General features: G+C 41.8%; 1 protein-coding gene across 2 annotated transcripts in view; it reads right to left on the bottom strand.

Moving 5' to 3' along the window:
• Window positions 1-2,750: 2,750 nt before the first annotated feature.
• LOC122932119 (CYFIP-related Rac1 interactor A-like) overlaps window positions 2,751-15,068 on the bottom strand; it is a 56,124-nt gene continuing 43,806 nt past the window's right edge. For both annotated transcript variants that reach the window (XM_044286361.1, XM_044286360.1), the window contains 7 exons: window positions 13,779-13,915; window positions 11,439-11,516; window positions 11,247-11,363; window positions 10,818-10,897; window positions 7,730-7,856; window positions 3,919-3,989; window positions 2,751-3,832 (listed from right to left, as the gene is read on the bottom strand). In XM_044286361.1, coding sequence (XP_044142296.1) covers window positions 3,769-3,832; window positions 3,919-3,989; window positions 7,730-7,856; window positions 10,818-10,897; window positions 11,247-11,363; window positions 11,439-11,516; window positions 13,779-13,915 — 674 coding nt within the window. In that variant the 3' untranslated portion in view covers window positions 2,751-3,768. The remainder of the gene's footprint in view (window positions 3,833-3,918; window positions 3,990-7,729; window positions 7,857-10,817; window positions 10,898-11,246; window positions 11,364-11,438; window positions 11,517-13,778; window positions 13,916-15,068) is intronic.

Genomic DNA, 15,068 nt, shown 5'->3' with positions numbered 1-15,068 from the left:
ACCGGCAATGTGTTGCTGATGCCTTTGGAACACCTGGCGAGATGGAAGACTTCTCCAACTGACAGTTGAGGTATGAGCTCTCTGTGATCCGAGCTCCCAGGTATTAGTAGTAATTGAGGAGTCCGAACCTCCAGAGTGGGGGGATGAGAGGAAGCTGCCGCTATGTCGGGCCCGCTTTTTATCGAAGAAGTCCAGTTTAGCCTGTGCTTTCAGAGACTTCTTTGCCTCTGGTCATCATGAGCCTGCGAAGACGACCTCCCAGGGGTGGAAAGAGATGCTGCTAGATCAAAATGTTGGTATAGTCACTGCTGTTGCGTTGCTGCTCCACTATCAAGTGGCCATCTTACTCTGTTGGCAAACCATGCCCCCTATATTAAACAACTGAATCTTCCCAGATTTTTATTTTATTTTTTACTTCTCCTATATGCACCATCTAAAAATATCTTATCAGTGCTGTCAGTGTCAGACTGTACAGGGACATACCCACAACTGGCTATGCCCAGATGGACGAATATTGAGACTGCCTTGCAATGCATTCAAAAACTTTAAGTAGGAATGATAAAAGAATGGCACAACAAACAGTCATAAGAATAATGCTACATAATTGTTATTTTGTAGAGAATGCAAGTAGTTGCTAAAGCAGACATGAAATGGGTCCACCAGATCCTTATTTTTAACTTCTGATGACCATTGTAATGAGATAATTAATGTACAGTAAATATACAATGCATTCGGAAAAGTCTTTAGACCCTTTCACTTTAACATTTTGTTATATTGCGGTCTTGTGCTAAAATTTTAAAAATTTCAAGTTTTCCCCCATCAATCTGCACTCAATACCTTGTAACGTGAAAGTGAAAACAGAATTTTTGCAGATTTATTAAAAATGAAATACTAATTTACATGGACACAAGTATTCGATATTCAGACCCTTTGCTATGACACTTGAAATTTTGCATCTTTGAGATGTTTCTACACCTAGATTGGAGTCCCCCTGTGGTAAATTCAGTTGCTTGGACAACAAACCCCCTGTATAAGGTCTTACAGCTGACAATGCATATCAGAGCGAAAACGAAGCCAAGAGAAAGAACTGCCTGTAGAGCTCACATACAGCATTGTGTGGAGGCACAGATCTGGAGAAGGGTACAAAAATTTCTACTGCACTGATAAGTTACCAAGAGCACAGTGGCCTCCTGTAATTCTTATATGGAAGAAGTTTGGAACAACTAGGGCTCTTCCTTTAGCTGGCAGCCCCACCAAACTAAGTAATAGCGTTATAAGGGCTTTGGTGATAACAGTGACTAAGACCCCAATAGTCACATTGGCTGTGCTCCAAAGATTCTGGGTGCAGATGGGAGAAACTTCAAGAATGCAACCGTCACTGCATCATTCCATCAATCTGGGCTTTTTGTCAGAGTGGCCAGAAAGAAGTCTCTCCTCTGTAAAAGACACATTAAACTTTGCAAAGAAAAGGATTCTCAGGCTGTGAGATACAAGATTCTCTGAAACCAAAATTGGCATCATCATGCTATGGGAGTGTTTTTCAACGACTAGGACAAGGAGACTTGTCAGGGTTGAGGGAAATCTGAATGGAGCAAAGCACAGATATTATTCATGAAAACCTGATCCAGAGTGCTCTGGACTCCAGACTGTGCCGAAGATGAAAGTGGCTGTCTACCGATGGTCCTCATCCAACCTGACAGAGCATGAGAGGATCTGCAGAGAAGAATAGCAGAAAATCCCCAAATCCAGGTATGCAAACCCTGTGGCATCATACACAAGAACACTGGAGGCTGTAATCGCTGCTAAAGGTGCTTCAACTAAGTACTGAGTAAAGGGCCTGAATACTTATGTCACTGGAATGTTTTAGTTTTTTCCTTTTCAATAAATTAGCAAATGTTCTGTTTTCACTTTATCATTGTGGGGTATTAAATGCAGAATGATGGGGAAAACAGAATAAATAAATAAAATAGTTTTAGATCAAGTCTAAAATGTGAAGAAAGTGAAATGGTCTGAAGACTTTCCAAATCTATTGTGTATAGTTTTTTGTTTTTTCCTGTGCAGAATGGGAACAGATTCAGCAAAAAATGGAGGGAGTGAACTGAAACTATGACCTTGTTGTGTAAATGAGCTCTAAGGTTTATCTACATAACTGCTGTCAAATGAATGAAATTTGGAAAGAAAAAAAAAAAAACAGGCTCTATGAAAGACTATGGAAAGTTGACTTTATTTTAAGTTCCAGGGTGCTGGAGTGACCCCTAATATCTCTTTTTATCACTTTGTTTTGCGGTTTCACACTGGTTACTCAATGTTTTTTGTTCTTTACCCTCTGGACTTCCTGTGAGAAATAAATTTGAGGAGTGGTTTGTGGATTATTGCTAAATAATGATATATAATAGTAGCGTTCTATAATAATATATTGTGGAGGGTGTGGTATTGGCTACAAGCTTCCTGGATTGCTAAAGAATTGTATACTTCTAACGTGAGGAAGAATTGTCCAAGCCAGTGTACCAGGGATCCTTTAATGCATGTTTAGTCTGAATGAATACTTTATTTTGCTGCTCAGGGTAGACTGAGGTCCTGCTGGATAACTGCAGATGGGTCAGTAATAGTATATGTAAGCATGTTTCATTCACAAAAGTATAACGCAACATATAGCTTCCTATCTTTGGACCATGCCGCCCCCTGCTGGTGCTTGGTTTAATGCACTCACTGAAAGTGAGCAGAGGATTTCAGCAGACGCCACCAACCAATCAGAACAGGAGATTTTATTGAATCGGATTTTAAGAGTCATCACTGGAGAGACAAGAAGCTCGAATGTCTCATGATACACAGAGTCTGTCTGGAGTCCTTGTAGAGTGTCCATGTGCATGTATTCATTGTACTTGTTCGCACGTGTAACACTAAATTACATTACTTTGATATATACAGTGTCTACACACACACACGCACATATATATGTATATCAGGCTGCGGGATGACATAATCCACTATTCTACCTGATGACGGACATTTGTGCATATTTTTGTGTTTTTGGTTGAAACTCTGATCCAGGTTTATAGATAGACATGGCCCTGTCACCGGCATATTGCGTATAGCATGAAAAGCTCTGGACACAGTGTGCTTGTAGGTATATATACAGCGCTATTTATAATAAAGTGTGCCCAGCACTTGCACATCTTATATCTGTGTCTGCTCATTGTTACCGTACCTGTCAGCAACGCTATGATGCTGTTGACGGATCTGTTCCAGAACGTTGTCTTGACACTCAAAGCTGTATCAATACACAGGACTCTAAAGGGCAACACGGAATAACCACATAACTCTGTGCTGTATGGAGGACTATAGGGTACAGTATCTGCAGAGTAGTACAATGATAAAGTTGGGGTTCCTTCTTATAGAACACTGACAGTTACTGACCTATAAAATCTATATATAGCCCTTTCACATACACAGCAATGCATGGGGATTGTACACTGTAAAGCTATTGTACAGAAATATTTGCAGATGTCTTTACAGAACAGTGATTGACATTAGACCAGTAGGGACATGGATGACTCTAGTACTCTGCAGTAAAGTCATGAACACAGACCACAGTGAAGCGCTGGTACAGGCCCCGCACAAGGATCATTGATGTTCACAGCCTCACTACATGGTATGTCAACCTGTTCCAGCAGAATTAAGATTAGATGCAGGGTCAAGGCATCCACTTGATCAGAACCCATCTTCTCTCTCACACAGTGTTGGTGCATGGGGTAGACATGCAATGGCTCATTGGAGAAGAGCTCTGATCTGTTTAGATGTGGTGTCATCGTGGAGGTGACGGGTTGTATATCTAAGACATAGAACACAATAGTTGTTATAATATATGCCCTCCAAATTCCCTATCCAATCTCCTATTGTAAAAAACACTATACATACCGCAGAGCATTTAGTAGACCTTCTGTGCTTGTTGACGGCTGATCTTTTAGCACCTTGATGCAGCCTTTCATCTACAAACAAGACATATGGATACACAGATATGACATTGATGATATTAAAGGGCATCTCTCATCAGATTTGTACCTATGACACTGGCTGACCTGTTACACGTGCTCTTGTCAGCTAAAGGCATCTGTGTTGGTCCCATGTTCATATGTCAATAATTAAGTTTTAATATATGCAAATTAGCCTCTAGGAGCAACGGGGGCATTGCCCTTGCACCTAGAGGCTCTACTATCTCTGTAACTGCTGCACCCTCAGCACTTTGACTTTAGGAGAAGTCAGGGCCAGGCGTCGTCATGTTTCCACTGCCTGGCCCTGTCAATCATAGGGCAGAAGGCGTGGCAGTTGCAGAGAGAGCAGAGCCTCTAGGTGTACAGGCAATGCCCCATTGCTCCTAGAGGCTCATTTGCATATATTAAAACTTTATATGAACATGGGACCAACTCAGATGCCTTCAGCTGCCAAGTACACATGGAACAGGTCAGCCAGTTTCATAGGTACAAATCTGCTGACAGACGCCCTTTAACAGCATAAATAAGTTGCACAAGAATATTTACAGGTCACTGTTCTATAGGTTTTAAAAAAACAAACAATGGGTTTGAATACTCATGGACGGAAACCTGGCAAATTGAACCTTAGATATGGCTTTGTGAACAAGCCACTCTGTGCACCCTGGTCCTTCTGCCAACCCATTCCTCATCTTCTTGATTGACAGGGCCAGGCGACATGACTACGCGGGAAACTTGTCCTAGCAATCATGGAGGGGGAGTGTCTGGCAAGGGAAGCAGGAGGAGGATTGGTCCACAGTGTGGCTTATGCCTGCCCTGAGTGCATGTAATTACTTATTTGCATATGGATCAAAAGTATTTTTTTTCTCCAGGGTGAATCAATGGATCGCTGTGAAAGTTATAACATTCAGTTGAATTAGGCTACTTTTACACTAGCGTTTTTATGGGATCCGGCAGGGTTTAGCAAAAACACTTCCGTTACTGATAATACAACCATCTGCATCCGTTACGAACAGATCCGGTTGTATTATCTTTAAGGCTACTTTCACACTAGCGTTCTGAACGGATCCGCTCATATTAATGCAGACGGAGGCTCCGTTCAGTACGGATCCGTCTGCATTAATAACTTTAAAAAAATTCGCAAGTGCGCAAGTAGCCTGCGCGGATCCGTTCAGACTTTCAATGTAAAGTCAATGGGGGACGGATCCGCTTGAAGATTGAGCCATATGGTGACATCTGCAAGCGGATCCGTTCCCATTGACTTACATTGTAAGTCTGAACGGATCCGCACGGCCAGGCGGACACCCGAACGCTGCAAGCAGCGTTCAGCTGTCCGCCTGTCCGTGCGGAGGCGAGCGGAGCGGAGGCTGAACGCCGCCAGACTGATGCAGTCTGAGCGGATCCGCTCCATTCAGACTGCATCAGGGCTGGACGGCTGCGTTCGGGTCCGCTCGTGAGCTCCTTCAAACGGAGCTCACGAGCGGACCGACGAACGCTAGTGTGAAAGTAGCCTAAAATTGCTAAGACGGATCCGTCATGAACACCATTAAAAGTCAATGAAGGACCGATCTGTTTTCTATTGTGGCAGAGAAATCGGATCCATACCCATTGACTTGCATTGGGGGTTATGCTGGATCCATCTTGCTCCGCTTCCCAGGACTGAAATCAAATTACAGCATGTTGCAGTTTTCTCTCCGGTCTGGGAACGCAACTAAACGGAGCGGCATGCATTTTGGAGCATTCCATTCTGTTCACTTCAGTTTTGTCCCCATTGACAATGAATGAGGACAAAACTGAAGCCTATTTTTCCGGTATTGAGCCCCTATGTCGGAACTCAATACCGGAAAACTAAAACGCTAGTGTGAAAGTAGCCTTAGCCGTACTTTCACACTGGTGACAAACTCACTTTCAAATTTTTGATTGACTATAGTGGAGATGTTATTAGGGTTAGGGTCTTTGCTAGAAAATGTTTGCTGTCAGCCTCACAGTACACCAGGAACAGAAAAAGAGAATATTACAAAATGTATTTTCATGCTTCTCTATCTGGGTGAAACATACTGTATTTAAGGAACTTTACCATAATCATTTAAAAAACATGTAGAAAAGAAAGAATAAAACATAAGCTTTTACAGAACTGTTCCTAACCGTGAGGACCATGACTGATTTGTAATTGTGAAATCGGCGGCATAATACAGGGGCACTATGTTTCTGAGGACATACAATTGAAATTCTGAAAAAATCCTCTAAGTTTTGTAGAGTATAACATTTGCAAAGCCAACCGTTTCTTAAGTTAAGGAAAAAAACAAACATTGTGATGATAAGAGCTCTATCTCTAAACCCGTGACTGACCGAACAGAAACCAGTAGGAGGCGACTCCTTTCCGGTCATATGAAAGTGATCAGTAAGCACTGTATGCAGCATCTTCAGAAAGACACCACTGAAGTGAATGAATGGTAAGAAATACCAGTATGACACAGTCCAGTTATTCCATTCAGCAGATCACTTTAGATGCTTTTTCACTGGTTACAGGGGCAATATAATAAACTAGTGTTTTCATAAATTCTACAACGTAAATGATTAAAACCTTTAGGCGGGGTGCATATATATCAGTTATGTATGGACGGTCTTATTTTTCTGTGGAGCCAGACACAACTGTTAGGTATCTCTAGATGGAAAAACGCAGCATGCAGCATTTTTCCATCTGGTGCTGTTTGTTATTAGAACTGATGCGTGTATGTGTGTGACCGTCCCCATAGAAAAGTATGGGATCAGCTCTGGCTTCAGTTTTCCTCCAGCATTTTATGCATCACAGTGGAGGGAAACTGATCCGGATCACTGGATGTATGTGAAGTGTGACTTACTCTAGTCCTACCAGTTTTTACAGACACAAACCTTTATAATGGATGGACACAGCGGGCAGAGGGATAAAGGGAAATACCGTTAGATAAGATTTATATGCCTGCTAAGCTGGTCATGACCATGCTGTAAGGGCTACGGCCACGCTGTCAGGTTCCTGCATGCAGTTTTTCAAGCCAAAACCAGGAGTAAATTCAAAAAAGAGGAGAAGTCATATTTGTCTTTAATAGCTTCTCTCCTTTTATGATCCACTCCTGATTTTGGCTTCCAAAACTGCATTTAGAAACCTGTACCATAGTTGCCAACTGTCCCAAATTTGGGACTATCCCTGATTTTCGAGAGAATTCTGGCAAATTTGCTCTGTCCCTGCCCATAAGTGGGAGTTTCCAGGCGGAGTCTGGGCGTTCCCAGGGACAGAGTTCCCCGATTTTACCAACCTGAAACGTTGTAAAGTATGCTGTAACCTAACAAGTATGTGAGCAGTGGGCAGGACAGTGCCACCAAGTCCAAATCTCATGTGCGCCATGGTGGCTGTACAGGACTCCATGCACTGGGTGACACATGTAAAGAGCCATTTTCCACTAGAAGCAGTGTTTATAAGGAAGTAATGCTCCATAAATGCAAACTGCTGATGAAGCATGTTAGGAAAAATACCTCCATATGCCTCTGTATGAAAGCAAGGGTATACAGCGGCAGAGTAAGGGTACCAAGCACATCCACAGTAGACCTATTACGACTTATTGATCTGCAATAAAGCCTTGTCTGGGAGGTCCTACTTTATATGGTAGGTACAGCCTATCTTCAATAGTTTTTTTTACATAAAATGGAAGGGAATATAAATGTACCATCTTTATAAACCCACTAAATGAATTTCACATACTTACATCAATTTTGGAGGTTTTTGCAAATGCTCCAACGGGATGCACATGATCATATAGAATGATAACACCAACCATCACGCGCATACAGAACAGAAGTGTTTCTGTACTGGTAAAGCGGCTGCGGTATCCTCTACAGTGCAGGGAAATAAGAAAGAAAATGATGATTACCAGTGTGTTATGTGTCATTTCAAGTCTACATCTCTACAGGGTTAAATATTTTAGTGAAATTTGAAAATCCATGAAATGCAAGAATTAAACAGATAAAATGTCATGCACTAGATGCAGTCCTGCTGGTGATTTCCCATCTGAAACCCTGATGCAGCAGATATGTAGCGTTTCATCAGGGATCAGCAACCTTCGGCACTCCAGCTACTGTGAAACTACAACTCCCACCATTCACACTTTCTCTGCTGTTCTTGTAACTTCCATAGAAGTGAAAGTGGGATTCTGGGAGTTGTAGTTTTAGAACAGCAGGCGTGCTGGAGGTTGCTAATCCCTGTATTACATGATCATGTGTGGGAAGCAGCCTTCGCAGTGGCTATGCGCTCTGGCTAATAGAGGTAACGCGACATGATATCTGCTAAACATCCACATCTGAAGCATGTTGATGAGGTTTCCATAACCCTGTTCAGATGCATACATTTTTTTTGTCAGTGCAGTAAAATGGGCTCTGCCATGGTATGCCACTTATTCAGGACAGGAGCTCAGAGGATTGACCCTAGTGCTACACTTCTGGGTAGTGGTGCATGAACAGTCGCTGCTCCAGAAGCAGAGCATCTCAAAGCAACTGCACAGGGTGGGGCAAGATGTCTGGCCTTATTAATCCACCGGCAGGGGGGAGCTTATCCAGCAGCGGGGAGAGCCCCTCACAGGTGAAGAACTCTTGTTGATGAGACAAATTGATTTGTACAAACTGATTTGCTCACCTCTAATTAGCGCCATTGAATGACGATGGGGCTAATCCTCATGCAAATTTAATGCAGATCCTCAACAGAAATACAGTAATGCAGCGTAAGATTTCTGTTGCTTTGCTAGCTTACATTTAAAGAGAACTGGTCACCTCAAAAATGTATCTGCACCCGCCAGCAGTACCTCATAAGAGCCCGCAGCCTGTTAATAATCATATGTTTCATCCTGTTGTCCGATGCTGCATAAGTTCAAAAAACGCGGTTTTATTCTCCATCAGCGCTATAGTGCCGGCCAGCTTGAAGTCAAGGGGGCAGCGGCCTCCTTGCTTCAAGTCAAGGTAACCACGCCCCCTAACCGTCCCTTCTTGCCTGGGAGTGACAGCATGGAGTGTGGGCGCGATTCCCCAAGTCTCGCGCATGCGCAGTGCGCTCTGTAGTAATGCGCTATCCCATCTGCTGCCGCTGTTAGCTGGCTTTCAGTGGCACAATACGCACGCTCCAGGCTGTCACTCTCAGGCAAGAGGGGACGGTTAGGGGCCGTGGTTACCTTGACTTGAAGCAAGGAGGCTGCTGCCCCCTTGACTTCAAGCTGGCCGGCACTATAGCGCTGATGGAGAATAAAACTGTGTTTTTTTAACTTACGCAGCATCGGACAACAGTATAAAACATATGATTATTAACAGGCTGCGGGCTACTATGAGGTACTGCTGGCGGGTGCAGATGCATTTTTGAGGTGACAGGTTCCCTTTAAATTCCTCAACATTTTTAAGACCCCTGTTTGCTGTCAAGGGATAAAATTATTCTTGTTTATACCCATAGGCTGAAAATCTATTCAGGTCTAGGCAATCCTCTGGCAGCAGAGGCAGCAGCAAACACCTCTCTCCTGTTCGTAACAATGAATCAGTGTAGAATGTATTAGTCTGGAGTCCAGACTGTGTGGGTTTTCACACTAGATGTAAAGAAAATTCTTATTTCATTAAAGCAAGTATACATTTTGAAAATGGTGAGAAATTAAAATACAAAGGGGGAGATTGATCAAACTGGTGTAAAGTAGAACTGGCTTAGTTGCCCATAGCAGCCAATTAGATTCATCCTTTAATTTTCCAAAGGAGCTGTGAAAAATGAAAGGTGAATTCTGATTGGTTGCTATGGGCAGCTAAACCTGTTCTACTTCACACCAGTTTAGTAAATCTCCCCCAAAGTATATCATAAAGTTGTAGAACTTTTTCCTATACAATAATTATGCTATCTAAACATAAAGCAGAACACAAAACCCATAATCCTACTAAAGATCGTTTGACTATCTATTTGTATAACTGTAAGAAAATTCATGATACTTTGCTGTGATGGAAGCTTATAATATTATTGAATTAATATTATTAAAGGGTTTTCTGGCAGTTTACAGGGTTTTTTCGCCCATATACAGTATATTGATGACCTATCCTCAGGATAGGTCATCAATATCTGATCGGTGGGGGTCCAACACCCAGGACCCCAGCTGATCAGCTATTTGACGAGGAGATGGTGCTTATCTTTACACTGTGTGTCATCTCCTGTGGACCGTTGGCATAGTGTAATTAGAAGCACTCATTCAATTCACTTGAATGGAGCGAGTACTTGTATTACACTGTGCTTGCAAGATGAAGTGCAATGTAATGAACAGGAAGCGGCACTCGCATGGAGTGCCGTCTCCTCTTGGCGGTGGTGTCAGGTTTCGGACCCCTGCCGATCAGATATTGATAAGCTATCCTGAGGATAGGTAATCAATATATACAGTGTATAGCCGGACAACCCCTTTAATATTGATGACCTATCCTCAGGATAGCTCATCAATATCTGATACTCCCAGCACATCCTTCAGATCAGCTGTTTGAAGAGGCTGCAGCACTTTGGTGAGCACAGTGGCCTCTTCAAACAGCTAATTGGCAGGGGTGACGGGTGTCAGAAACCCAGTTATCAGGTATTGATGATCTATCCTGAGGATAGGCCATCAATACCAAACTCCCAAAAAAACTCTTTACGGGAATATTTGAATATTGTATCACCTTAGGGGCTCTATATCCCAGGTAAAGCCACTGTCAAGTTTGTTAGTCTTCTCTAATCCAGGGGTTAATCAGGCTTGGATTACAATGACAGGGTGGGAACGTACAATGATTAGGAGTGACATATGTGTGAGTACTTACGGCGTTTCCAGCATGACTCTGCACACACAGGCCATTGTGCTCAGGCAGTCTGTTGTGTCCTCAATTGGCAAGGACTTGTTCTACAGAAAATTACAATTAGTATGTTGTCATCAGTTTATGTGTCCAGGGCATCACACAAACCCCACAATGGAGATATTGCAGCCATCATTCAGACTTGGTAAACCTCTATATCTACCACAATATGCTCTTTTATTTCTAAATACAGTGAGACCACTACAGTTATTGCATTGAAAGTGGTCTTCTAGGGTGGCGGTATTTCCAGAGAAAATGTCCAGTATGGAACTGAAAATCTGGTCTGGAAAAAGGATTGATCTTCTCAAAGAAGTGGAGAGGTTCAAGTGCTACAGTTCCCAATTTCAATTCCACAATTCAATATCACTAGCCGTTGCTTTATACTACCTTGCTTACCTCAGAGACAAACTTAGTGGTCGCATTGCTCAGAGTTTTCAGCATAGGAGTGGCATCCGCGTAAAACAGGGACATGCGATTGGCCATTTCATTGTTAACATCACAGTCAGCATCCACCTGAGACACAGAAAACTCTCCTTAGAACTAATGAACTACTTGAGTTGAATTGATCATAAATCATGTAGACATTACCTGGAAATTGTTCAGCCGGTTGCGACTCACAGTCCTTCTATAGTAGCTAAAGTCATTTTGTATTGCAGGATTTGTCATCTAAGGAGAAAGAACAGGTACATTACATGTCAGGCTACTAAACAATACAGTGCTCCCTCAAGATACAATGGCCTCAAGATACAATATTCTCAACATACAATGGTCTTTTCTGACCCATCGTAAGATGAAACCAGACCCAACATACAATATCTCAGACTCGGAGCCAACCAATCCAGGCCACTTCTCTGGTAAAATATATGTTATTCCTGACTGGTATAGGTAAGGACTTGTTTTATCTGTCTTGGTTATCTGCTTATTTTTCAGACTTCTTCATTTTCTCTTATCTTGGATGACATTTTGGGGCTTTGGAACCGATTACTCATCTCACAATGGTTTGAACATACAATGATTGTCGTGGAACAAATTTATATTGTAACTTGAGGGACCATTGTATATCACATATTGTATGAAGAAAAGATTAGAAAAGAAATATGGTTAATAATGGTTAACACTGATGAAAATATTATTATTAATAATAGAATTGATTAAATATTATTCATTGAAAATGAATTTGTATAGAAAAGAATTGTATGAAAATTAGCCTCAATTCAAAAGTATGAGCAGTGGTGTAACTACAACTGACTGGGCCCCACAGCAAATTTTTGAATGGGGCCCACTAACAACTTCTTCGCAAATCTGTTTTTCTACAGCGTCACAGTATATAATGTCATTGTATGCTACTGTTGAGGGGGCCCTGACAATAAAATCTTTTATTCTTCCTACTGAGGGGGCCCTTGTGAATTTGGGCCCCAAAGAAGCCACTTCCCCTGCTTCCACGATAACTACGCCCCTGAATATGAGATTACACTGAATAAGATAATAACCAACTGAAGGCTGACCTCACGTCGTCGTTATTTTTCAATTCTCATCTGTCAGAAGAACAGGAAAAAAAAAAAAAAAAAAACAGAATCCTGTAAAAAAAAACGGATCCTGTGCATCAGTCAATGCACATTTGGCATCCGTTTAATCAATTTCCGAAAAAAGTACTGTATGCAAAATAACAGTGATGTTAACTATCCCTTAGGTACCTAAAGATGACCCATCAGTTCTCCTGAAATGTCTGTATTTTTTTTTGTAAAGACTTGCTTTCCCCATAAAATAACAAATCTGGAACAACATCTCAGAACTGTACATAGTGCCATTCTTCTGTTAATCCTCCTGAAAATGTATGAATACATTCAGAACTGGGTGTTAGCATTTGCCTTGTCAGTAAGATTTACCAGACCTGACTGGACAGTGTCAAACTCTGTAGGCATACACCTCACTGACAATGCTAACACCCAATTGTCAATTTCTTCATACATATCATGGGAAAACAGCACAATGGTTTTATGAAAAGATGCTTCAGTATTGGTATTTCATTGAGAATACAAGTATGTATTAAAAAGGATGTGTCAAGAGAGCTGACAGATCCTCTTTCAGTATATAGGGCCCATTCACACGACCATATATTTCTGTCCGTATTCGTTCCGCATTTTTTAGGATGCAGACCGATTCATTTTGATGAGACCGCCAAAGAAACGGGCAGCGCACCATGTGCTGTCCGCATTCGTATGTCCTTTCTATGGGTCCCGCAAAAGAGATAGAACATGTCCTATTCTTGCCCATATTTGCGGACCAGAATAGGCAAAATGTGGAAGGCACGTGGCCGGTATCCGTATTTTGTGGACACGCAAAAACGGAAACGGTCATGTGAATGAGCCCTAAGTTAATTACATCACACTTACAGATACCATTTTCTTCTAAAATATGGCCAAAGTGTCAAAACTATTTCTTGGTAATCACATACCGGAATACAAAGTAGATCTATGAGAGTACTGAGACAGTGGCAAAATGGCCAACTCCTAAGCTGAGACTCATCTTTACTTTATCACAACTTGTTGCATTTGAATATGTACTAACCACATGGACAGCAAATTTTTTAAATTACTTCCTTAAACCAAACGTGTCTGTAGATTTCTGCTGCCTAGAGCAGATAGTGGGGGAGAAGCCGAGCTCTCTGGTATATATATTTACAGTATATGATTTGGAGCAGGATTCTGAGTAATCTTGACAGGACTCCTAGGAGAGACAGTGAGAGTCCTGATTACCCCGCCCACAAACAGTGATTGACAACCTTCTGTGTACACACTCTGAGACAGGGGAAGCTGTCAATCAGATAGGGCATCTGACACTTCACTGTAATGGAGTAGAACTATATAATATTAGTAAACCTTATATAGGTAAATAAAATTAATAAAAAAATGGCTGGTTTCCTCATACCTTGAGCTCATCGAAGCTGAGGGTGAAGTGCAGGATTTCAGCAAACTGTTTGGCCAGGGCCTGCTCTCTTTCCAGGTGCTGTGTCGGAGCATATGGGGGTGATGTAAGAGCTTCCAGGAGGCTGTGCAGTGCATTTTCTGTAGGAAAAACATGCCAGTGCGATATATTTGTGAAAATGGTGAGTTATAACATTGTAATACTGCATTGAGTGTATAATGCTAATTGCAGATTGGGGTGTATGTATGTTTATTATCCAGTGATAGGTTTCAATTGCTCACACATGATTATATTATTATATATTCCATAGATCCAGAGACAATGTATATTGTATAGATTCCCAGCAAATTAAAACTGATTTTCAGGATCCAAAATAGTGCAAACTCAAGTCAACTTACACTTTGTCACTGTTTGTTCCGCTTTTAATATATTTAAAAGCTATTAGCACTTTTTTTACAAATGACCATATTTTGTCACGGATGTTCCCGCGACAGGTGGCAGGAGATCGGTGAGACTGGCAACACATGGTTTGATTTGACATGTTTTTCTTTTGGATCAAATGACGTCTGTGTTGTTTCTTGTACTTTCCACACCTTCTTTCCCCAGGTGTGGCTATTAGGGTCATTTAACCTTCTCTATTTATTGTTGTTTCTCCCACAATGCTGTGCGGTTTATAGCTTCTTTTAGATTGTAGTTGGATCTCGGCTGAGTTCCTGGTGCTTCCATTGCTCCTTTGAAGTTAAGTCTTTCCCTTTTTTATTTTGTTTGGGTTCTGTGTGTTGCATTTCCCTATTGTTTGTATTAGGCCTAAAGTAGACTTCTGATCGCCCTTCCTTTTGGAGGAACAGGTAGTCTCGTCCCTGCCATTAGTACCAGGGTCCTATAGGGCTTTATAGGACTCTAGGTATTCCTGCGTATGAACTCACCTACCTTTGGGGTCTGTTCATACTGGTAGTCAGTCAGGATTTTGGTTAGGGTTTTCACTAGGAGGAGTCCATTTTCCTTCCCTAGTTCTCAGGCCTGATTCCCTGTTCCCCCCTTCCCTCCTATGCTCGGTGTGGTGTTTCCCTCCCACACCGAAGCGTGACATATTTTTATTGTTCCAGCACATCTAAAATAGAAAACAAGCAACTTTACAGTCAATAATCTTTAAACAATATCTGTCAATTTTATGCATACAGCTCCTATACAGAACTATGTGTCTCCACGGTAACACACTACAAACAAACCCTGTGAAGTCTAATGCTACAGCCACACTCTCTGTCCCCTACTTCTTGATACATACATCCTGCA

The sequence above is a fragment of the Bufo gargarizans genome, chromosome 3 (assembly GCF_014858855.1).
Source record: "Bufo gargarizans isolate SCDJY-AF-19 chromosome 3, ASM1485885v1, whole genome shotgun sequence".
NCBI lineage: Eukaryota > Metazoa > Chordata > Amphibia > Anura > Bufonidae > Bufo > Bufo gargarizans.
This window is presented reverse-complemented; position numbering and strand designations above follow the sequence as displayed.